A 26198-nucleotide genomic window follows, 5' to 3' on the forward strand; every position below is an offset into this window, starting at 1 on the left:
ACTACTGCAGCTCAAAATTAACCATAGGTAATATTTGTAACTTGAAACACTTTATAATTTAAAAGGGCAATATGTCAGACAATCTAACTGTCCAAGGCTTTAATAGACTCTTTACTTATACCTTAAAAACACTCTTTATGAGTTTTTACAAGACTTATATGATGTCCCTTATACATCACTATTTTTGATACTTTTCCTTAAAAAATATGGTTTAAAAATAGGGCTAAAAATGAGGTGCTTTTAGAAATGGTACAGTCTTTACAGGCTTATACCAGGTTTCTCAAAAAAGAGGATGGAACTCTGAAGAAGGATACAAACAATTTAACTAACAAAACTCAGTCAACTGAGGTACTTTTAGAAATGGTAGACTGATAGGAATTTATTCAAAGACAAATTCAGCACTCTGGAGAAGGATTCAGCTAATTTGTCACATAAAACTCAGTGAATGACAGTGGGTGCTAAAACATTATTTGAGAGAATTTATACTGTTGAATGTATTAATTGGACTCTCTCAAACGGTTATGACATGTTGACTGATAGAATGTCACTCCAGGAAGTTAATATGCATGATATGAAGATTATGTCCAAGAATGAGACATTATGTCTACTAGAAAGACTTCATAACTTGGAATCCTCAATGAGGGCATTAGAGCAGAACACAGGACAGAAAATCCAGAATTTACAAAAGGCATTGGTAAATAGATTTAAAAAGCAAACTAGATGACTAGGAATAAAGGGAACAAAGGAAAAATATAACCTCATAAGTATGTAAAACTCTCTGGGATTGCTTCCCCAGAATTCTGCCTGCCTTTCCAGTAAGAACATCTGGAAGAGCACATGACCCCAAGTACCCTAAGGTTGTCAAAGATTATCCATGGGAGCCCATATGTATGACTGATATAAAGGAAATTAAACAAGCAATTGTAGCTTACAGACTACATTTGTTCTTTGTTAGGGAAATGGTCAAAATGTGGGATTCCAGTAACAAATCAATGCAACAAGACTAGACTCAGTTAATCTCAGCAGTACTAGAAAAAGGGCTGCAGTACATTGGAGGTACTTTTTAAAAGAAGAGGCTAGAATTTTAGAGCAATGGGAAAAAGCAGAAGGACTAGAGATTTCCCTAGATAAAATTCTAAGAGAGAGACTTTACTCTGATCCTAAGGATCAAGTTCTTTGTGATGAACACACCTGGTCCCTATGTACCACAGCAGCTTTAAAGGCTTGGGATGGGATTGAGGAACTAGGAAAAGAGTCTAATCATATCTTAGAGTAAAACAGGGTCAATTTGTGACTTTTTACAAAGACTAACTAGGACTGTACAAATTGGGGTAACTGACCCAGAAGCTAGATGTATAATAATTGAACCTGTGGCTTATAAGAATGCCAACATGGAATGCAAAATGATCACTGGGCTTTTAAAGATCAGATCAGCACCCATGGATGAATGGGTCTTGCATACAATTAATGTTGAGACAGTTGACTATAGTACTAAAGCTTGGGAAGAATAAGAAATTTCCACTGGTAAGTCAAAACATCAAAATACCAAACGTTTTAATTGTGGTAGAATGGGACACCTGAAAAAGGATTATTAACAAGGGATTCCTAGAAATAATTTTTCCTCTAGGAATGGCAGGAATATGAAGACTTAGTATTCAGGTATATGTTAGAAGTATGGCAAAGGCTGATATTGGACCAATGAATGTAGGTCAACAAAAGATAGACAAGGCAAAAAAAAAAGATAGACTATCAGGAAATGCCCTGTGGGTTCTCTTTCAAGCACCCAAGCCAAAAGTGGCCCAGTCATTTCTAGTTACTGTGGAGAATGAGTCTCACCAGGAAAATTAAAAATTCCAATGCCTGCTGTTACAAAAAATTCTAGTCTGAATAAAGGATTAAATATGGAGGATGAGTCAAAAACTCCAATAGGACACAGGAAACATATTTTCTGGCAGACTTCTATAAATAATCAAAGACCAAAGCTAAGACTGCATAAAAGTGACATTTTAATTGTTGGTTTGATAGACACAGGTGTGAAGTATGATTACTCCATAATCTTGCTATCCAAATTGGACTCTTCAAGAGGTTCAGTTCCTGAGAATTGGAATCTTATCCTCTGTAAAACAAGGCATGAGATGGGTTAAATGAATAGGGCCAGAAGGACAAATAGGAAGACTAAGGTCAAATATAGCTAATATTGCAGTGAATTTGTGGGGTTGTAACCCATTTCAATAATAAAGTACACAGATTAACATTCCTGCAGCCCCCAAAACTCATGATTTTGAGGAAAATATTAAAATTTATTATAAAAGATGGACACCAGCCATTCGGGCTGTACAAGAACACAAAGCAATTTATAAACCTCTGAAGAGGTACCAACAGCCCTACCTTTAAAATGGTTATCTGACTTTTGCCTGGCAATCTTGTTTGCTTCCAATTTCCAGGAGGATCTATATATGTTTTTGTTTGGGTTTACCTTTTTATTTGGTTTCTCTATGCTTGTTAACTATAGGCTTAATTTCTTTTGTTTATGGCTAGAGTCCACTAATGAGTGATTACATATCATATTGTGTTCTATTTCCATCCATTTGCATGCAAAATTCAAGATGTCATTATTTTTTACCACTGAGTAGTACTCTAATGTGTATATATTCCACACTTTATTCATTCTTCCATTGAGGGGCATCCTTGTTTCCAGGTTCTGGCTATTACAAATAATGCTGCTATAAACATAGTTGAACAAATGTTTTTGTAGTATGATTGGGCATCTCTTGGGAATATTCCCAAGAGTGGTATTGCTGGATCCTGAGGTAGATTGATTCCCAATTTTGTAAGAAACTGCCACACTGATTTCAAAAGTGGTTGTACGAGTTTGCATTCCCACCAGCAATGGATGAGTGTTCCTGTTACTCCACATTCTCTCCAGCATAGGCTATCATTGGTGTTTTTGATTTTAGGCATTATGACAGTTGTAAGATGGCATCCCAAAGTTGTTTTGATTTGCATTTCCCTGATCACTAAGGAGGTTGCACATGACTTTAAGTGTTTTTTGGCCATTTGAACTTTGTCTGATGAAAATTCTCTTTTCAGTTCAGAACCCTATTTTTCAATTGGGTTAATTAGAATTTTCATGTCCAATTTCTTGAGTTCTTTATATATTTTGGAGATCAGACCTTTGTCTGATGCAGGGTTGGTGAAGATCTTCTCCCATTTGGTAGGATGCCTTTTTGTCTTAATAACAGTGTCCTTTGCTTTACAGAGCCTTTCAGTTTCAGGAGGTCCCATTTATTAGAGGGGGAAAGAGAAGGATAAAAGGAAAGAATGGAGAGAGTTTGGGGGAGTGGGAGAGTGGAGATGGAGGAATGGCAGATATAGGCGTAGGGAAGAAGATATCTACATTAAGGGAGCCATTTTAGGGTTAGCAAGAGACTTGTCTCTAGAGGGGATCCCAGGTGTCCATGGGGATGTCCCCAGCTAGGTCCTTGGGGAGCAGAGCAGAGGGTACCTGAACTTGTCTTGCCCTACTATTACACTGATCATTATCTCAAATATCACCATAGAATTTTTGACCGGCGACAGATGGAGATAGAGACAGAGACCCTCATTAGAGCAATGGACTGAGCTCCCAATGTCCAGTTGAAGAGCAGAAGGAAGGAGAAGATGAGTAAGGAAGTCTGGGCCACAAGGGGTAGAAAGTCTGGGCCACAAGGGGTTGGTTCACCCATTGAGACAGTGTGCCTCTTTTAATGGGAGCTCACCAAATCAAACTGGACTCCCTGAATGTGGCTGACAATGGGGGCTGACTGAGAAGCCATTGATAAAGGCACTAGGACTTGTTTCTACTGCATGTACTGACTTTGTGGGACCCTAGTTTATTTGGATGCAAAGCTTCCTAGGCCTAGATGTAGGGGGTAGGGCCTTGGGCATCCTACAGGGCAGAGTTCCCTGCCCTCTCTTAAAAAGGGAAGGGGAAGGAGGACAGTGAGTGGGGGGAGCAGGAGGGGAATGGGAGGAGGAGAGGAAGGTAAATTTTTTAATGGAAAAAAATAAAAAAAATAAAAGTTATTTGAGAAACCAATATGGGTTAAGCAATGGCCTCTACCTGAGGAAAAGTTGCAGGCTTTAGAACAGCTGGTAAAAGAGCAACTAGAAGCTTGACATATTGAAGAATCTACCACCATTGGAATTCTCTTGTATTTTTTGTCAAAAAGAAATGTGGAAAATGGACAATGTGACAGATCCTAGAGCTATCAACAAAGTTATCCAACCTATGGGCCCTCTACAATCTGGAATTCCTCTGCATTCTCTGTTAACAAAGGGATTGCCTCTCATAGTTATTGATTTAAAGGATTGTTTCTTTACTATACCTTTACAAGAAAGGGATAGAGAAAATTTTGCCTTCAAAGAGCCTACTTATAATAATTCTCAGCCTACTAGGAGATATCAATGGACCATCCTCCCACAGGGAATGCTCAATAACCCCACCTTGTGCCAAAACTTTGTCAGCCAGCTATTGGAAATACTATGTAAGCAATTTCCTAAGTTTATAATCAACCAATACAGGGATGACATTGTGTTATCTGATTCAAATACAGATACTTTAGGAAGGATGTTTGAAGAAGTAAAAAATGACTTGCCTAAATGGGGGTTACAAATTACTCCTGAAAAGATCAAAGAGGAGATTCTGTTTATTACCTAAGTTACGGAATAGGTTTACAGAAAATTAGAACACAAAAGGCACAAATTAGGAGACACTGGTTGCGGACACTTAATGACTTTCAAAGATTATCAGGAGATATTTCCAGCCTACAACCAACTCTTGGGATAACACCTGATGTAATAATTTATTTAAACAAAACCTTAGATGGTGATAAAGCTTGAATAGTCCCAAAGAATTAATAGTTGAAGCAGAAAAGGTATTGACAATTGTTGAGGAGAAATTACAGGAGGCACATGTGGATAGGGTGAATCTAAATCTTAATTGTATTCTAGTCATAATGTCTTCTAGAATTTCTCCTATAGGAATTTTAATGCAGAGGAATGATATTATTTTAGAATGGATCTTTTTACCACATAATCTAAGTGAAAAATTAAAAACATATGAAAAACATCTCTGAATTTATTATAAAAGATAAATTGAGACTTTGTCCATTATCATGTATAGGCCCAGCAGAGATTATAGTGTATTTTACTGCTGAAGAAATAAAAAAAATATGGGAAGACAATAAATCCTGGCAAAGGGCTTGTGCTAATTTTTTGGTTCCAAAAAGCAATAAAGTTAACCTAATGAAAAGAACTTTTTTGATTCTTCCTCAAATTGCATATGATACACCAATAACTGAAGCCCATACATTTTATACTGATGCAAAAAAATCTGGAAAGGCAGAATTATATGCTATTCTTATGGTACTAAGGGATTTTAAAGAACCTCTCGATATAGACACTGATTCACAGTATGCAGAAAGAGTTGTCTTGCATATTGAAACTGCTGAATTTATAACAGATGTTTGTAATTGACTTCATTATTCATCCAGGTGCAAGATATAATCAGGAATAGGCTTTGTCATGACACACATATATATAGAGGTCTGGATGCAGAAATTGATCAATTATTGATTGGAAGTGTGTTGCACGCTTCTGAATTTCATAAAAAAACATCATGTCAATAGCAAAGGTTTAAACAAAGAGATTTCTATTACATGGAAACAAGCTAAGGAGATTATAAAGTGGTGTCCTACTTGCTCTTTTTTGATGGAGGTGGGTCTTGTATTAATCTGTTGCTTTCATTGGTTAATTAATAAAGAAACTGCATAGGCCCATTTGATAGGCCAACCCTTAGGTGGGTGGAGTAAACAGAACAGAATGCTGGGAGAAAGAAGCTGAGTCAGGGAGTAGCCATGATTCTCCCACTCCAGACAGATGCAGGTTAAGATCTTTCCTGGTAAGCCAGCTCGTGGTACTACACAGACTATTAGAAATGGGTTAGATCAAAATGTAAGAGATAGCCAATAAGAGGCTGGAACTAATGGGCCAGGCAGTGATTAAAAGAATACAGTTTCTGTGTAATTATTTCGGGGCATAAAGCTAGCCATGCGAGTGGCTGGGTGCCGGGGACGCAGCCCCGCCGCTCCCACTACAACACTTTTTATAATAAAACACTGTTGTAGGGAGTAATTCTAAGTGTACTCAAATGAATGAAATCTGGGAGACAGATGTGTTCCACTTTATGGAATTTGGTAAATTAAAATATGTACACTACACTATGGACATGTATTCAGGTTTTCAATGGGTGCCTGCCTTGTGCTCAGAAAAGGCTGATTCATAAATCACACATTTATTGGAAGTTTTGGCCATCACAGATATTAATGCAAAACTAAAGACAGACAATGGTTCAGCATATGTATCTAAGACAATGAAATGTTTTTGGGGGGTTATTATAATATAAATCACAATACTGGTATACCAAATGATCATACAGGTCAGGCAGTTATAGAAAGGTCAAATCATGCTATAAAGGATATGCTGAACAAAGAGAAAGGGATGAAAAATACCTCCAGAAATAGATTGCATATTGCTTTATTAACCTTGAATTAATGAGAAAGGAACAACAGCAGCAGAGAGGCATTAGATAATGGAAAAAGCTTTTGAATGGAATCAACCAGTATATTTCAAGGATGTGTTGACCTCACATTGTAAAACAGGAGATGTACTACATTGTGGATGGAGTTCCACTCTTGTTTCCAAAGGAAAAGAAAAATTGTGGATACTATCAAAATTAATAAAGATTCACTTTGAAAAGGAGAAGCCTCTTGAAAAAAATGACAACTCATCCACAATGGTTACAACCATACAGGTGGTAAGGAAAGCCATATAGGGTTTGGGCAGGGTTCTTCTTTTATTTTTTGCAGGAAAATTACACATCAGCAAAAATTCAAGAGATCCTGGATGTTTGAATGCTGATAGAACGAAAAATAACTATCCACTAAATTTCATCTAGAAAACAGATTATGGATTATGAATCCAGGTGCTGGTTATACTTATGTTTACACACACACACACAAACATTCAGCTCATTTTGGAGTTGGACAATGATTCCGTACTTCTCTAAATTGAAGCACGTAGTTAGAAGTAATACTCGGAGTTTCTGAGTTATATCGGGAGCCATCTGGTATGGGACAGAAGGAAGACTTTAGGAAAAATTTTACTTTCTTCATGCCTATTTTGTCTATATCGTATTCTTCATTGAATAGATATTTATATGAATGATGTTTAAGTTTTCCACAATGAACAATAGATTTTCCTACAAATCCTTTTCGTGCAGTAATTGTTGAAGTTTACAGGAAAAAGATGGGGCCCCACAGCAACAACTCCCCCTAGTTGAGATGAAATTGTGATGCCAACAGTGCTACTATAAGACTGTTTTTTTGGGTACCAGCTGCTGAAATGGTGCACCTTCTTGTGATGTTCTGGCCAGAACTTCAAATAAGAACTTAAAAACAATACAAAACAAACAAACAAACAAAAACCTATTGACTGCTCACTAAACCATGACTTTAATTTTGCAGGATTCCATTAAGAGAACATCACCTCCATGATTGCGGGAAGCAATTCTAGAGAACGATGCCCATTATCATATGATGGAGGATAGACGACCTCCTGAAAGGTTGCTGTGAACACCCTCAAAAAATTACTTTGCTCAGCTGCCGACTGAGATGAACCTAGCAGAGAGATTATCCCATAAAAACCTAAATAGCAGCGCCGCCATTCAGCAGGAAGCAGTTTGGAAAGAAAAAACTGTGCCCATGTTCCCAAATATTGCTTATAAATGTTCTTTTTTACATTTAAAGGGGGATAGGATATAGACTGAATAATTAGCATTGGTATGGATTTTAAGGTCAATTTTTATATGTATATGTATTTCTAATCTTGATTAAGGTATTGTGACTGTGTAGTTCATTTTAAAATGTAATGTATATTAGGAAATATAGGTTGTTGATGGATAATCATAACTAATAGTCAAGCTTGTAGTCATGTTAGTTAGATTTTCTAGATATGTAGAGCTATATTTCAGTTAAATAGGCAATTCTTCATATCTCTCAAAGACTGCAGCATATGGCATTAAAATATTTTAATAACTTAGGGTTTTTCATGACAATGAGACATGTCTGCTCCTGGCAGCACCAATCTACTTCAAGAAGAAGATGGGCATCGAAAAGGCACCTTATGGAGTTTGATAGCCATTTGGGCAAGAAACTGCTCTTGCCTGGACTGATGCATAAACTGGACACAAAGAACCCACAGAGAGAGGACAGCTCAACTTGCCTAAAGGTGAGATGGTCTTTTGGGGTTCCTGATTCATGAAAGAGTCTACGAGACATTCTGCAGGGCACAGCAAATAATGACATTCTGCAGGACACAGCAGATAATGAAATTTCCTGCTTCATGGACATGTCTGCTGGATACTATGGGCCTGAAGGCTGAAGATGGATGCCCCAATGGTACAGAGGAACTTTGGATGACTATCCAGGCAGTGAGATGTCTCTGTCATTTCTAGAGTTTGGAAGTTTCTTACTTCTTGTTTGCTTAAGTAATATTATATCCTTCTGGAGTCTTTGATGGAGTTGAAGAATAGATAGATAGTTATAGTTATAGTTTTCCTTAGTTATGATAAAAGATAAAATAGATATAAATATTATAACTGTAATTCTTGCTGGATAACTGTTTTGCTGTATGTAATCTTACTATGTTAAAGTGAAAGCCTTTTTTTGTTTAAACAGAAAAAGGGGAAATGATGGAAGAAGGTCATTGGTTAATTAATAAATAAACTGCTTGGTCCTGATAGGCTAGAACATAGGTGAGTGGAGTAAACAGGACAGAATGCTGGGAGGAAGAGGAAGTGAGGTAAGATGCCTCAGACAGAAGCCATGCCACTCTTCTCCAAGGCAGATGCTATGAAGCTCCAACCCAGGATGGACGTAGGCTAGAATCTTCCCAGTAAGTGCACCTTGGGGTGCTACACACATTAATAGAAATGGGTAATCAAGATGTAAGAATTTACCAGTAAAAAGCTAGAGCTAATGGGCCAGGCAGTGTTTAAATGAATACAATTTGTGTGTTGTTATTTCGGGGCATAAGCTAGCCAGGCAGGCGGGAGCTGGGCTGTGGGAAGAGGCCCACGTCCTTCAACATTCATAAACAACTTTGTCCTTAGGTTTGGGAACACTGTTTACTTGTACTTGTTTGATTATTACTTGTACTAGATAGAGGTTTGGGGTGAAACCTATGTTTGTTCAAAAAATGTGGATAGCAATAATGGGTAATAGAGTAAATACTTGTGAGCTATTATTCATGGATAATTTACATTGGTATAGTTTTTAATATATTGATATGAGTTCAAATTATATTTGTTATTTTTATTTACATTATTTGTACACATATGCAAAGTTATTCTGTCATATTATATATATGCATGTTTTTACCTCTGTTTTGGATATTTTGTATATTGATACAACTTTTAGTATATATTTTCATATTATATTATATATTACTACTAACTCTGATCAAGATACTTATACATTGTTTACATTTTGAGGTCATTGTTCTCATTTGTTTCATATTTGCTTACAGGTTATTTAATATTCTGACATGAAGTTTTAGTCTTTAAGTTATAGAGGTATTACATATTAAAGATCAATAGTTGTTGTCAGATTAATTAGGTTCTTTAGATACAGAGAGATTGCATTCTGTCTAGATAGGTAATCTTCAACCACTTCAAGAATCTGTGGAATGTGGCATTTAAATAACTTAGGGTTTTGTTGACATGAGACATGACATAATTGTTTCTGAAAGCACCAATTTATTTCCAAGAGAATGTTGAGCACCACAGACACTCCACTTGGAGCTTGTTTTCTTCCTGGCAAAACTGGCTTTTGGGCAAGGAACTGACAATGCCTCAACCACTGACAACTACATGGTATCTGGAAATGGATAAGATGGACTGTCAAATCTTGCCAAGACAGGGTAAGATGGTTTTGAAAACTTTCCTGCCTCTGAAAATGGTCTTTCAGTTACACTAGGCCTTAGCCAAAGTTGGTTGCTTCAGCATTACAAAATGAGACTGTGGGTGATTGCTCAGGTAGCTAATTGTCTCTGTCATATTTGGAAGCTACTTGATTGTACTTCCTGCCTGCTCAAGTAATATTATCTCTCATTTCAGGCCTTCGAAGGGGTTGAAGATTTGATAGTCGTAGTTACTGTACTCTTCTGATCTAGCCAAGTCATTTCTTATACAAGACTTAGTCTTCATAGAATAGAATGTTTATTAAAACATTTAGCATATGTTCTTTGTTTAATATTGTTTATGCTGGTTGTAATTCTAATTATACTTGCTATCGGCTCATAGTGTATATAGATTTGTATTGGGTTTGGAACTCTCTTATTTAAACAAAAGTGGGAGGTGCTGTGGAAGCACATTTTGCTCCTTCAGCCAATAGCCTTTAAGATATCGGCCCACTTGGGTGTGGGCTCTTAATCTGTAAAAGCAGTGGTAAATGTGCACCCACTTTCTTGCTTCCAGCTTACACTTCTTGCTGCTAGACTCTGTTCCTGTTCATACAGAGGGCAGTTGTCTAGTACAGTGATCTGTAAGTTTTCCCCTTAAGTAAATAACCTTCTTATTATTCATAACTATGAACTGGTGTGGGATTGTTTTATGACTTACATCTTCACAACACATATACAGAAGGACATCCCACATCAATATTTTTAGGTCTATATTTTAATCACATTTTTAAAGTTTATTTTTGTTCATTTTGTTGATGGTTTAAAGCATCATTTTATGATGTAACACAGACTGGTGTTGAACTTATCATCATCTTGACTCAGAGAGTCCCAAGTGGTGAAATAATTAGCATAGAACACTATGGTCAACTATAATTCTCTCTTTATGCTAAAGACTAATGATATTTACTGAAATACAACAGCAAACCCTATAAAATGTTCTTTTAATTTTATTTTTCCAGAATATCATTCATGAGTCTTCTTTCATAGCAATACAACCTACTCATTTGGGAATATAATATTTGTAAAGTATACTAAAAATGGAAGAAATGGAGACATGCTTTCTATAATGAAAATAAATTCCAAAAACACATATAGCAACAGAGGTGATAATATTGGAAATAGCTAACCTTGTAGAAGAGCAAGAAAATTAGGTTGTTTGATGCAGTGGCATGGAGGGAAACCTTGGGAAATGAGAACAGAGGAAGAAATGAGAGATCTGATTTTTTTTTTTTACTTATTTATTTATTTTTATTCTTTTTTAATTAAAATTTCCACCTGCTCCCCATTTCCCATTTCCCTCCCCTCCTCCCAAATATTGCCCTCCCCCCACTTCCCTCCCCCTATCCCCACTCCTCTTCTCCTCCCCCCACTCCATTCCCCCTCCCTCTCGATACTGAAGAGCAGTCCAAATTCCCTGCCCTGCGGGAAGACCAAGGTCCTTCTATCTACGTCCAGAAAGGTGAGCGTCCAAACAGGCTAAGCTCCCACAAAGCCAGTTCATGTATTAGGATCGAAACCTAGTGCCATTGTCCTTGGCTACTCATCAGTCTTCATTGACCGCCATGCTCAGAGAGTCCGGAATCAACCCATGCTTATTCAGTCCCAGACCAGCTGGCCTTGGTGGGCTCCCAATAAATCAGTTCCACTGTCACAGTGGGTGGGTGCATCCCTCGTGGTCCTGATTTTTTGGTCATGTTCTCCCTCCTTCTGCTCCTCATTTGGACCTTAAGAGCTCAGACCGTTGCTCCAAATTGAGACTCTACCTCGATCCATCGCCAGATGAAGGTTCTAAGGTGATATGCAAGATATTCATCAGTATAGGATAGGGTCATTTCAGGTTCCCTCTCCTTAGTTGCCCAAGGTACCAGCTGGGGACATATTCCTGGACACCTGCGAACCCCTCAAGAGTCAAGTCTCTTGCCAACCCTAAGATGGCTCCCTTAGATAGGATATATACTTCGCTGCTCCCGTATCCATCCTTCCTATATCCCAACCATCCCAATCCTCCGAGCTCCTCCCATCCTCCCCTTCTCATATTTCTCATCCCATTTCCCCTTTGCCCCATGCCACCTCACCCGCAAGTTCCCAGTTTTTGCCCTGCAATCTTGTCTACTTCCCCCTCTCCATGCGGATGACTATATGATTTTCTTTGGGTTCACTTTCTTATTTAGCTTCTATAGGATCACACATTATATGTTTAATGTCTTTTATTTTATGGCTAGAAACCGATTATGAGTGAGTACATCCCATGTTCCTCTTTTTGAGTCTGGGATACCTCACTCAGGATAGTGTTTTCTATTTCCATCCATTTGCACGCAAAATTCGAGAAGTCATTGTTTTTTACTGCTGAGTAGTACTCTAATATGTATATATTCCACACTTTCTTCATCCATTCCTCCATTGAAGGGCATCTAGGTTGTTTCCAGGTTTTGGCTATTACAAACAATGCTGCTATGAACATAGTTGAACAGATACTTTTGTCATTTGATGTGGCATCTCTTGGGTATATTCCCAATAGTGGTATTACTGGATCTTGGGGTAGGTTGATCCCAAATTTCCTGAGAAATCGCCACACTGATTTCCAAAGTGGTTGCACAAGTTTGCATTCCCACCAGCAATGAATGAGTGTGCCTCTTTCTCCACAACCTCTCCAGCAAAGGCTATCATTGGTGTTCTTGATTTTAGCCATTCTGACAGGTGTAAGATGGTATCTCAAAGTTGTTTTAATTTGCATTTCCCTTATCGCTAAGGAGGTTGAGCATGACCTTAGGTGTCTTTTGGCCATTTGAATTTCTTCTGTTGAGAATTCTCTGTTCAGATCAGTGCCCCATTTTTTTTATTGGGTTCATTAGCATTTTAAAGTTTAGTTTCTTGAGTTCTTTATATATTTTGGTGATCAGACCTTTGTCTGTTGCAGGGTTGGTGAAGATCTTCTCCCAGTCAGTGGGTTGCCTTTTTGTCTTAGTGACAGTGTCCTTTGCTTTACAGAAGCTACTCAGTTTCAGGAGGTCCCATTTATTCAATGTTGCCCTTAATGTCTGTGCTGCTGGGGAAAAACGTAGGAAGTGATCTCCTGTACCCATATGTTGTAGAGTACTTCCAACTTTTTCTTCTATCAGGTTCAGTGTGTTCAGACTAATATTGAGGTCTTTAATCCATTTGGACTTGAGTTTTGTGCATGGTGATAGATATGGATCTATTTTCATTCTTCTACAGGTTGACAACCAGTTCTGCCAGCACCATTTGTTGAAGATGCTCTCTTTTTTCCATTGAATACTTTTAGCTCCTTTATCAAAAATTAGGTGTTCATATGTTTGTGGGTTAAAATCAGGGTCTTCTACTCGGTTCCATTGGTCGACTTCTCTGTTTTTATGCCAATACCAAACTGTTTTCAATACTGAGGCTCTGTAATAGAGTTTGAGGTCAGGGATGGTAATGCCTCCAGACGATCCTTTATTATATAAGATTGTTTTGGCTATCCTGGGTTTTTTGTTTCTCCATATAAAGTTGATTATTGTCCTCTCAAGATCTGTGAAGAATTTTGATGGGATTTTAATGGGGATTGCATTGAATCTATAAATTGCCCTTGGTAGAATTGCCATTTTTACTATGTTGATCCTCCCTATCCAAGAGCAAGGGAGATCCTTCCATTTTCTGGTATCCTCCTCAATTTCTTTCTTCATTGACTTAAAGTTCTTGTCAAAAAGATCCTTTACTTCCTTTGTTAGGGTTACCCCAAGATATTTTATGCTATTTGTGGCTATCGTGAAGGGTGATGCTTCTCTGATTTCCATCTCTGCTTCCTTATCCTTTGTGTATAGGAGGGCAACTGATTTTTTGGAATTGATCTTGTATCCTGCAACGCTACTAAAGGTGCTTATCAGCTGAAGGAGTTCTTTGCTGGAGTTTTTGGGGTCGCTTATGTACACTATCATATCGTCTGCAAATAATGAAAGTTTAACTTCTTCCTTTCCGATTTGAATCCCTTTGATCCCCTTATGTTGTCTTATTGCTATTGCTAGAATTTCAAGCACTATATTAAAGAGGTATGGAGAGAGTGGACAACCTTGTCGTGTTCCTGATTTTAGTGGAATAGCTTTGAGTTTCTCTCCATTTAATTTGATGTTAGCTGACGGCTTGCTATAAATAGCTTTTAGTATAGTTAGGAACGACCCTTGTATTCCTAATCTCTCTAAGACCTTTATCATAAAGGGATGTTGAATTTTGTCAAATGCTTTTTCAGCATCTAATGAAATGATCATATGGTTTTTTTCTTTCAGTTTATTTATATGATGGATTACATTGATAGATTTTCGTATGTTGAACCAGCCCTGCATCTCTGGGATGAAGCCTACTTGATCATAATGGATAATTTTTCTGATGTGTTCTTGGATTCGGTTTGCCAGTATTTTATTGAGTATTTTTGCGTCGATGTTCATGAGTGAGATTGGCCTGTAGTTCTCTTTCATGGTTGTGTCTTTGTGTGGTTTTGGTATCAGAGTAACTTCAGCTTCATAAAAGGAATTTGGCAATGACTTCTCTGTTTCAATATTGTGAAATACATTAAGGAGTATAGGTATTAGGTCTTCTTGGAAGTTCTGGTAGAATTCTGCATTGAAGCCATCTGGACCTGGGCTTTTTTTGGTGGGGAGGTTTTTTATAACAACTTCTAATTCTTCGCGACTAACAGGTCTATTTAGATTGTTCACCTGGTCCTGGTTTAACTTTGGTATATGGTACTTATCTAAAAAAGTGTCCATTTCTATAACATTTTCCAATTTTGTGGCATACAGATTTTTGTAGTAAGATCTAATGATTCTCTGAATTTCCTCTGAGTCTGTGGTTATGTCTCCCTTTTCGTTTCTGATTTTGTTAATTTGCGTATTCTCTCTCCGCCGTTTGATTAGTTTGGATAGGGGTTTATCAATCTTATTGATTTTCTCCATGAACCAGCTTTTTGTTTCATTGATTCTTTGGATTGTTTTCTGTGTTTCAATTTTGTTGATTTCAGCCCTCAATTTGATTATTTCCAGTCTTCTACTTCTCCTAGGTGAGTCTGCTTCTTTTTTTTCTAAAGCTTTCAGGTGGGCTATTAAGTCTCAAATGTGTGCTTTCTCCGTTTTCTTTAAGTGGGCACTTAATGCTATGAATTTTCCTCTTAGCACTGCTTTCATAGCGTCCCATAGGTTTGAGTATGTTGAGTCTTCGTTTTCATTGAATTCAAGAAAGACTTTAATTTCTTTCTTTATTTCTTCCTTGATCCAGGTGAGGTTCAGTAGTTGACTGTCCAGTTTCCATGAGATCATAGGCTTTCTGGGGATAGCATTGTTGTTGAATTCTAACTTTAATCCATGGTGATCTGATAAGACACAGGTGGTTACCGATATTTTTTTGTAACTGTGTAAGTTTGCTTTGTTACCGAGTATGTGGTCTATTTTCGAGAAGGTTCCATGAGCTGCAGAGAAGAAGGTATATTCTTTCCTATTTGGGTGGAATGTTCTATAGATATCTGTTAAGTCCATTTGATTCATTACCTCCCTTAATCCTCTTATTTCTCTGTTAGGTTTCTGTTTGATTGACCTGTCCATTGGTGAGAGAGGAGTGTTGAAATCTCCTACTATTAGTGTGTGTGGTTTGATGACTGCCTTGAGTTTTAGTAACGTTTCTTTTACATAAGTGGGTGCTTTTATATTAGGGGCATATATATTCAGGATTGAGATTTCATCCTGGTGAATTGTTCCTGTTATGAGTAAAAAATGTCCATCTCCATCTCTTTTGATTGTTTTTAGTTTGAAGTCAACTTTCTTAGAAATTAGTATGGCCACACCTGCTTGTTTCTTAGGTCCGTTTGCTTGATAAACCTTTTCCCAGCCCTTTACTCTGAGTAGATGTCTGTCTTTGTGGTTGAGGTGTGTTTCTTGTAAGCAGCAGAATGTTGGATCCTGTTTTCGTATCCAATCTCTTAGCCTGTGCCTCTTTATAGGTGAGTTGAGTCCATTGATATTAAGTGATATTAATGACCAGTGGTTGTTAACTCCGGTCATTTTTCCTTTCTTTCTTTCTTTCTTTCTTTCTTTCTTTCTTTCTTTCTTTCTTTCTTTCCTTTGGTAGTAGAGTTTGTGTGTTTCCCTTCTTCAAGTTGTGCTGGTGAAGGGTCTTTAGATGTCTGAGTTATTGTGGGCATTGTTGGACTCCTTGGCTTGTGATTTTCCTTCAATTACTTTCTGAAGGGCTGGATTTGTGGCTACGTATTGTTTAAATTTGTTTTTATCCTGGAAAACTTTGTTTTCTCCATTTATAGTGAACGAAAGCTTGGCTGGGTATAGTAGTCTGGGCTTGCATCCATGGTCTCGTAGTTTCTGCAGTATATCTATCCAGGACCTTCTGGCTTTCATGGTTTCCATAGAGAAATCAGGTGTAAGTCTGATAGGTTTACCTTTATAGGTAACTTGACCTTTTTCCTTTGCAGCTCTTAATATTCTTTCTTTATTCTGTATGTTTTGTGTTTTGATTATTATATGACGAGGAGATGTTTTTTTTTGATCCAGTCGATTTGGTGTTCTGTATGCTTCTTGGACCTTCAAAGGAATATCTTTCTTAAGGTTGGGAAAGTTTTCTTCTATAATTTTATTAAATATATTTTCTGGACCATTGAGCTGTACTTCTTCTCCTTCTTCTATCCCTATTATTCTTAGGTTTGGTCTTTTTATTGTGTCCCAGATTTCCTGAATGTTTTGTGATGAGAATTTGTTGGTTATGCTGTTTTCTTTGATGAGAGTGTTTATTTTCTCTATGGTATCTTCAGTGTCTGAGATTCTTTCTTCTATCTCTTGTAATCTGTTGGTGGTACTTGTCTCTGTAGTTCCTGTTCGTTTATTCAAATTTTCCATCTCCATCCTTCCCTCGGTTTGTGTTTTCTTTATTACTTCCACTTCGTTCTTCAAGTCTTGAACCGTTTCCCTTACCTGTTTGATTACTTTTTCTTGTTTCTCTTGGTTTTCTTGGGTATCTTTGAGATATTTATTCATTTCCTCTACCTTTTTGTTTGTAATCTCTAATTGGTTGTGGCAGTTTTTCACCTCCTGTTTAAGGTCCTCTATTATTTTCATGAAATTCACTTTTGAGTCGAATTCTTCTAATTCTTCTGTATTAGGGTTTAGACTTCTCATTTCGGGATTCCTGGATCCTGGTGATGTCACGTTGCCTTTCAAGTTGTTGGGGGAATTCTTGCATTGGCGCCTGCCCATCTTTTCCTTCAAATGGAGCCAGGAGAGGCCTGATGTCTTGGACCAGTCTTTGCTGTGACTAACTCTCTAGGTGTATCTCCTCAGTGTAGGGGCAGGAACCGTTCCCTTCCAGGTGAACTCCTCAACACCAAAACATGGATGCGTGGTATTCCAATGACCCGCGTAAAGAAGGCCGAATGCAAGGGGTCGGGCGGGGTCCAGTAGAACACAGGCGACACTGCAGTACAAGCTGGAGGTGCCTGCGCTCCCTTTCGGGGGTTGCTGAGGCCTGCCCGCTGCTCTGGTTGGGTAGCCTTAGTGTAGGGGCGTTTGTGCTCTCTACCGGGACGGTCCGCCCCAGGATAGCACACACTCACCCGTCCCGATGAAACTTCTCGGCACCTACACAGGAACTCCTGGATGCCCCAATGAGCCAGGGACTAAGGGAAGTAGGGCGCAGGCAGAGCAGGTCCAGCAGATCACAGCAGAGACTGCAGCCCCAGCAGCAAGGGCCCGCTTTCCCTGGCGGGGACCTTGAGGCCTGCCCTCTGGTCAGGGACTCACTCCTGATTTTTTAATACTTCAAAGGCATTGGAAGAACCTGTCACTTTTGTGAGTGACATTTAAAGACTTTAAAAGCTATTGAGAAGAAAAGTGCCACAATCAAATATTTTTAATGAAGGTTTTTATTTTATATGTATGAGTGTTTGCCTAAATACTTGTTTACCAACCACATTCATGTAGTGCCTGGAAGAGAGGCTGAAAGAGGACATTGCTTCCACTGGGTCTGGTGTTACAAATTGTTGTGAACCTCCCTGATGTTGTTGGCAGTTAACCTAGATCTTCTGTAAGAACATCAAGTGATCTTAATCTCTGTGCTATCTCACCAGTCACCATAGTTTATTTTTAATTCAAATGACTTTTTTTGAGAGGAAACAACACAGCTTTTGCTATTTTCTTAACCATTGTTAATATATTTCCATTTTTTTTGTCAATTGTGGTCAGAAAGAAACGTGCAAGCTGTGGGTAGTAGATAAAATGTTGAAAGTGTATGGTTCCTAGGCATAGTATGCATCACTGGGTGGTAAGAGGAATTGAAGAGAAAGCCTGGGGTTTTGTACATAAGTTTCTTACATCTCAAATGTTGGAAAATTGGGGTTACAATTCCATATCAAACTGAGGCCTCACAAAGTGCTACAGAGCACTCCTTTCATGGTTTATAAGTTACCAGTAGCGATGTTGATAGACTGAAAATGTATCACTTAGCTGAATTTTGGATGAATCATTGAATCATATTGGTTTTTATCTTTGACCCTCATAACTTAAGCTGCTATAATCAAATTTTCTTCAGCAGAGACAATGCAAAGCAATGAAACAGTGAAAGAGGATATAAATTTGTTTGCATGTTAGCAAACTGCACCTGGATGTACTTCATGGTTTTCTGTGACATACTTCACACTGTAGAATGATATAAATATCTTATCCCTCATTGAGAACAGAGAAAAGGATTTCACAAGAACACATGCAGAATCATTAACAAAGCTTCAATACTCTCATAGACACTAGGTCAATCATTACCAAAGAAGCAAGAATTGAATGCTTAGTTGTGAGTGAGAATGCACAAGCTGTTTCGTCTTTGCAAATAGCCAGCAGTGAATCTGCTTTGTCTGGAAATGGAAAGTACCCTGTACAACATCTTCACTATAGTCATCGTTGCAGAGTTTGTTTTTGGAAATCTGAGCAACGGATTCATTGTGCTGACAAACTGTATTGACTGGGTCAGGAAGAGAATGCTTTCCTTCATTGGTGGGATCCTGCTTTCCTTGGCCATTTCCAGAGTGGTTTTGATCTGGGAAATGTTACTAACATGGCTAAAATATATGCAGTATTCATTTGCATTTGTGACTGGAACAGAATTAAGAGTTATTATGTTGTCCTGGGTAGTTTCCAATCACTTCAGTCTCTGGCTTGCCACCGTCCTCAGCATGTTTTATTTGCTCAAAATAGCCAGTTTCTCCAGGCCTGTTTTTCTTTATCTGAAGTGGAGAATAAAGAAAGTGCTTCTGACCATCCTTCTGGGAAATATGATCTTCTTGCTTTTCAACATAATGCAAATAAACAAACATACAGAGGAGTGGATGCATCAGTATGAGAGAAACACAACCTGGAATTTTAGAACAAGTAGTTTTTCAAGGGTTTCAAAGCTAATAGCATTCAAGATGATTATGTTCTCTTTAACACCAATCGTGGTGTCCCTGGTCTCCTTCATCCTATTAATTCTCTCCCTTTGGAAACATCTCCAGAAGATGCAGCTAAATTTCAGAGGGGAACAAGACTCCAGCACAAAAGCCCACATGAATGCCATGAAAATTATGGTCTCCTTCCTTTTACTCTATGCCTCTTATTTCATATCCTTTTTTATATCATTTATTCCTATGGCACACCTGAAAGGACTAGATCACTTGCTTAGTCTGACTGTTGGGCTTTTCTACCCTTCATGCCACTCATTTGTCTTGATTTTGGGACATGCTAATTTAAGGCAAGAGTGTCTTTTGGTGCTCAGGCAGCTGAGATGTGAGAAAAAGCATTAGAAGTTTATTGTTCCTAAAGGTAGTTCAACAACATATTAGGCATATAGAACTCACTCAGTGGTAGAGTTCTAGGCAAGCATAAATATTGAAAAACATATAACTTCTCGATTCTTCTATATATGGAAGATGATATAATAAATTCCTCAAACATTCAGAACAATACTAAAACAGTGCGCTCTTGTATACAGAACTAAGAATCAGATTTTATGAATGCATGCTTTTTTTACCCTAGGCATGATAGCACAATCATGTCAACTAAAATGAAAGTAGGCTGATCCAGGCTGAGATGCATAGTGAGACCCAAGATGAATTTTCATCCAGTTGATAATTATCTCAGATAAATGTCATTATAGGCATAAGCAAAATTTTGACACTCTGAAACAATTTATTGTACCTTGTCATATTGTTTCGGAAGTAGATTAGAACATTTAAATAAATTCAATATCAATCAAAACTAAAGAAATTACACACACACACACACACACACACACAAAGATTAAAACCTAGACTCTAGGATGTGGAAGATGGCTCAGTAAAGTTCTTTCTTAAAAAGCATCAGGATCTGAATCTAAATCCCCAGATTCAACAAAAAGCCTGGCTTCAAATTTCAATGCAATACATGTGTGTAAAATATAGCCAATACCAAGAGAACCAAGAAAACATTTTCTTTCTTGAAAATCATTAGTTGATATCCTTTTTAAGGGCATGAATAGATTTTACTATTTAAATAATATTTCACTTGGAACATGCTCCCTGAACTTTCTAAATGCCAGAAGAAATACATTCATCCACATCTCAGGTTTGGGTACACCTGCTTATAACCCTGAAGTTGAACTATGTCAGTCAGTGATGAATGAAGGCAAAGGTGGTCTATAATCAAATTGCCCACTGTGCCAGAAAATTTCCTGATGATGGCTTCAGTTATAGAATTTATAATAAGGATTATTGGAAATGAATTCATCATGCTGATGAACAGAACTACAGAACTGACCGGGCCAGGAGCTGGAAGATTTCCCTGGTTGACTTTGTTCTCTCCTGCATGTGTCTCCCTAGGATATGCTTTTGTAAACAAAAATTTTGTACATCTCTTTTGATGTAAGCTATAGGAAATAATTTCAGTCTAAGAATGTTCTTCATTTTGAAATCCTCTATACATGATCCAACTATTTCTACGCAGCTTGCACCACCTGCTTCAATGTCTTCTATTACCTTAAAATAGGCAACTTCTTCAATACCTCTTTATTTGTGGATGAGACAAAGAAATACCACAGTACCTCTGTGACTGATTGAGTAACAAAACTCTATTGATCAATGTTTCTGATGTTTCATGGAAACCTTGACTTTATTCAAGTATGGTCAAAAATGGAAAAAACAATTGATTTTATAGAGACTCTTAGATAAGTTTAGCATATTATGTTATTTTTGATTCTTATCATAATTTTGTAGTGTGTTTAATTTTGCTTTTCCTTCTAATAATTTTGTTATGGAGTCACACCAGAAGAATGAAACTACAAGGCATTTATGCTAGAGATTTGAACAGTATGGTCCATATGAAATCTGTAAAAACTATTGTCTTATTTCTACTCTTCTTTTTTAAGTATTCCATAAGGAACATTCTGATGATTTTGTCTTACAAGGACTTGTCTACTTTGTAGAGAGTGTGTTGGAAAGACTTTACCTCACATACCGGCATTCTTTAATTCATTGAGGCATCATTTTCTTCTGATTTCATGGAGCAAAAAAAATTGAATCAGAAATTTTTCCGTATGCTGAAGAAGTTGAAGTGTGTCAAGGGGTAGGCTTTGCTTTCTTTTGGTACTGTGATCAGTCCCGGTATGACAGGTAAAGTTCTCAGGAAAAGAGGAAGAAGAATAAAGACCTTACACCTAGCCCCACTCCCCCATTCTTGAGACAAATTCTGTCTATGTAGACTTGAATTTCCTGTAACCCACTTTGTAGATCCAACTGACTTCAAACTCAAAGAGATACACCAACCTCTGCCCTTGAGTGCCAGAATTAAAGATATGTGCCACCACACCAGTTACATACATCCCTTTTACCTTTTCCCTTTTCTTTCATTCTGTCATATTGAACATTATTTAAAATATTTTACTTTATTAAATAAAAGGAAAGTAGTTCTATGTTATTTGTATTAGATATGAAATTTTTAATTTAAAAGTAAAATTTTAAATCAATAAATATTTGTTTTGTCAAATGCACCAGAAAACAGAATAATTCTTTTTAAAATTGCACTGATAATTTGAATAAATATTAGATGAGAGAGAATTAAAATATGTGAAAGATTGTGATATGGATTATGTGCATTCCTATATGAATGACCAATTCTACAATTTAAAACTTAGAAAGTTGATTGTTTAGCTTCCTGAGACAAAATGTACATAATTTGATTTTCTATGTGGCCATTTTTTTAGCAATTTGCATGTATTTGTCCTTTGTAGTGTTTGAAAAATGTCCATTGTGTCTATAAGAATCATTTCCTTTATACACATCGCTGCTGATGAATATTTGGGTTGGTTGTAAAACTTACATATTGTGAAGTTTGCACTGAATCTTAATGTGCATACATCTCTGTTAAATTTTGAGAGATGTTAGTGGACATGGTAAAACTGGGTGATACAGTTGATTTATTTTATTTTTATTTTGAAGGTACCACCATACTGACTTACATGGTGGTTGGGGTGATCTGAATTACAACCAGCATTGTATAAATTTTCCTTTTTTCCCACATCTTGCCTTAGATCAGTAAGATTACAGGCATGGGCTACCTTGCCTACTTGGGTTCTTAGTATGCTTTATTTTGATTTTTGTCCCTGGTTGTATTTTTATGATGTATACAGTTTTAGATTTCTCTGACTTTGGTATCAAGATATTTCCAACACATGCTATGTGGGAGCCCACATGTGATTCATTTTGTATCTGGAGTCCTTTCTGATTTAAAGAAGTTATTTGAGTTCAAACTTGCCTGCTCTGGTTCTTCCAGTAAACTTAAGGGCGATGACTAACATTTGTGTTAGCCTATAGAAAGAGAATTTTTGCCCAGTTCAAAGAGAACATTTTTCTATTAAGATTTGGGCTGGTGTACGCCAGCCAGAGGCACTCATTGTTGGAGATCAGAAACTGCTTAGCTGGATAAGATAATGCACCTGTTTGAGCTTCCATCCAAGGACAGTGCAGGGAGGTGGTTAGCTGACTGTACTGCCCTTTGTTCTGCCTTTTGACTGTAATTCTTAGATATGTTGCCTGAGAAATAAACTCGGTGCTGTTTGGTATTGACCTTCAGTCCTATGATCTATCCTATGTTTCTGTCTTTTCTCATAATCTAATATTTCCTCAGCCTCATCGCCCCCTTCCAGGGAACCCCCCATCTGATTTCTGCCTGAGTGGGCTCTGACATTTAAGTCATTAAATGCTAGACATTTAAGGAACAATTCGTAAATCTTACTACTCAGGAGGATGAGGAAATAGAGCCTTTGTAAGTTCACAACATGCATGAATGCATAGTGAGTCATGGTTTTAAGACTCACTATGAACATAGAATAAATTGATATTGAGCTCTTTTTAGAAAAATATGTGGAAACTTACAACTTTTACACTTCAATTATTTTATTGAAATATGATTTCCCTGGAATATGGAGAGTCAATTAAGAGTTTAAAATTTATTTATTTATTTATTTATTTATTTTTTTTTTGGTTTTTCGAGACAGGGTTTCTCTGTAGCTTTGGAGCCTTTCCTGGAACTCCCTTTGTAGACCAGGCTGGCCTCGAACTTACAGAGATCCGCCTGCCTCTGCCTCCCGAGTGCTGGGATTAAAGGCGTGCGCCACCACCGCCCGGCTGAGTTTAAAATTTAGTAACAATACAATATTTTAAGACTTCAATCTTTTATTATGCCTACATTTTTACAAATAATCTCTGTCTTATTTACTACTCTATTCTTACCATGACCACAGTAACTTATAAAAGGTAGCATTAAACTTCAGGGTTGTTTACAGTTTTAGAGGGTTGTTCCATGGTAATCATGGTGGAAGACAGTCAGGCATAACACTGTCGCCATAGCTGAGAGCTTTACATCCCGATCCGCAGGGAGAAGGCAGAGAGAGAAACAAGAGACTGGGCCTTCATGTGTGTTTGAAACCCCAGAGCCTACTACCTTCAACAACAAAGACACGCCTGTTAATCCTTCCCAAACATCTCATCAATTAGAAACGAATCAGGCAAGTATATGAGCCTCTGGAAGCCATTTCCATTTAAACCTTAACAATCTGTTTAAACAAAAAAAAGAAAAACAAAAACAAACAAATGACAAAAACAAAAAAAATCCAACCTGATGCTTTAAATTCTCTTACACCACCTCTCTACAAACCTTTATCCCCATTAAATTTAGTGCTTGGTAGTCTCATTTAAATACATGACTATAGCATGCTTCTATACACTAGCTTATATATTTTAAATCCAATCTTAATATTATCTCTAAACTTTAAATTCAATTGTAATCAACCCAGGTGGTGGTTGTGCATACTTTTAATCATAGTACTTGGGAAGCAGAGATAGGTAGATCTCTAAGTACAAGGCTTGCCTAGTCTACAGAACAAGTTCCAGGATAGTCACAACTGCAGAGAAAAACTTGTCTTGAAAAGTAGTAAGAGTGATAACTAGAAGAATATTCATGTAATCAACCATCACTTCTATGTCTCCAGCTGCATGTAGAGGTTGCATCTTACAGTTGACATACTTTAGGATATATATAGTGATCAAGACATGCAACAGCTACTGCTTCTTGTTCCATTACTTTCATCTCATGGAAAATAAACTTCACACTTCCAGAAACAAAAAAAAACACAGCCTGGAAATCATCCTTGTCCCCTCTGTTTTACTCATGAACTACATCAAATCCATTAGCAATTTCTCTTAACGACCAACAAATATATCTATAATCCACTCAGTTCTCATAGCACAACCACCTCACACCATCATGACATTAATTTATGTACTTTAACATTATTTTTTTAATTTTTTGAAATTATAATATAACATTTCTCCCATCTTTGCACCCCTCCAAGCCTTCCCATGTACTCATGCTTACATTTTTTTTTAAATTCATGGCTTCTTTAGTATTAATTGTTGTTCTGTTCATACATATTACAAATATATGAATACAACAGCTTAGTCTGTATAAGTTAATTGTATGTGCGTTTTCAGGGCTGGCCATATGGTATAGTATACACAACTGGTATATGGTCTCTCTGCCTCTCTTTCTGTCTCTGTTTTATTCTCTCTCTATCTTAACTACATCCTACTCTAGCATCACATTTTTCCTAGCCTCTCATTGGCTTTATCATTGTATTTTTATTCTCTGGCTCCCCAGAATTCAATCCCAATGAAAGTAATTTAAAATATAAATTATGTTGTATTAATTTCCTCTAAATTATTCCAAAATATTTACATCTCACTCAAGACAAAGCGAAATTCTTTTAATATCTATGATTTGTCATAGATTTTGATCTCTTACCCACTACTTTCTCTAGTTTTATCTCTGTATGAATCACCCTGGTTTCCTTTTTTATCTGCACTCATTAGCTATTTCCAATGCTGGTGTCTTGCTACTGCTTTTTCCCTAGGGTTGAAACATATTGTTCCTGGATAAAGTATAGTTTTTTCCCTATGTATTGTAGGTCTTTGCTGATAATTGTCCTAGTGGACTGATTTTCTGGTCATTGTATTAATCTTGTTCCCTCCTCATACACTTGCTCTTTCTTCTTGGCATATTTTTGTATTTCTCTTTGTGCTAGAATTTAATCTCATGACAATATTTATGATTTTTTTTTGAGACACGGTTTCTCTTTGTAACAGTCCTGATTGTCCTAGAAGTCACTCTGTAAACCAGGAGTCCTTGACCTCATAGAGATTCACCTGCCTCTGCCTCCTGAGTGCTGGGTTTAAAGGAATACCACCATTTCCCTCATGACAATATTTTAAAAAGTTACTTTTCCTCAGTGCTTTACCTGAGCTCCTATACATTTCGAACAATGGAAATATTTAATAGTAAATTTCTGGTCTGAGTAAATAAAATACCCTCTTTTCAAATCTTTTACCGTGAATTTCTTTTCAAATATTTCTGTTTGTGTTTATCTAGTCTAATTAGATGTTCCTTTGTTCAAAGATACGTTAGTGAATTCTTCTTTTTTAGGTTATGTAGCATACATTTCTTTTTTTCTCTCTATCCCCCCAACTCTTTTAAACAGTTGGCCCATGTTGCAACCAACTAACTTGTATAACACTGCCCACACACCCCATTCAA

The 26198-nt window shown here is 37.2% G+C and overlaps 1 protein-coding gene across 1 annotated transcript; it reads left to right on the plus strand.

Moving 5' to 3' along the window:
• The first annotated feature begins 18961 nt into the window (after positions 1-18961).
• On the plus strand, positions 18962-19879 carry LOC130881113 (taste receptor type 2 member 13-like). The gene has a single exon (XM_057780379.1). It carries the CDS (start codon positions 18962-18964, stop codon positions 19877-19879), a length of 918 nt encoding a protein of 305 aa, XP_057636362.1.
• The last annotated feature ends 6319 nt before the right edge of the window (positions 19880-26198 follow it).

This window comes from Chionomys nivalis, chromosome 1 (genome assembly GCF_950005125.1).
Source record: "Chionomys nivalis chromosome 1, mChiNiv1.1, whole genome shotgun sequence".
NCBI lineage: Eukaryota > Metazoa > Chordata > Mammalia > Rodentia > Cricetidae > Chionomys > Chionomys nivalis.

What these genes read in the sequence shown, in the direction of transcription:
- LOC130881113 (XM_057780379.1), top strand. Translation starts at nt 18,962, where the DNA reads ATGGAAAGTACCCTGTACAACATCTTCACTATAGTCATCGTTGCAGAG.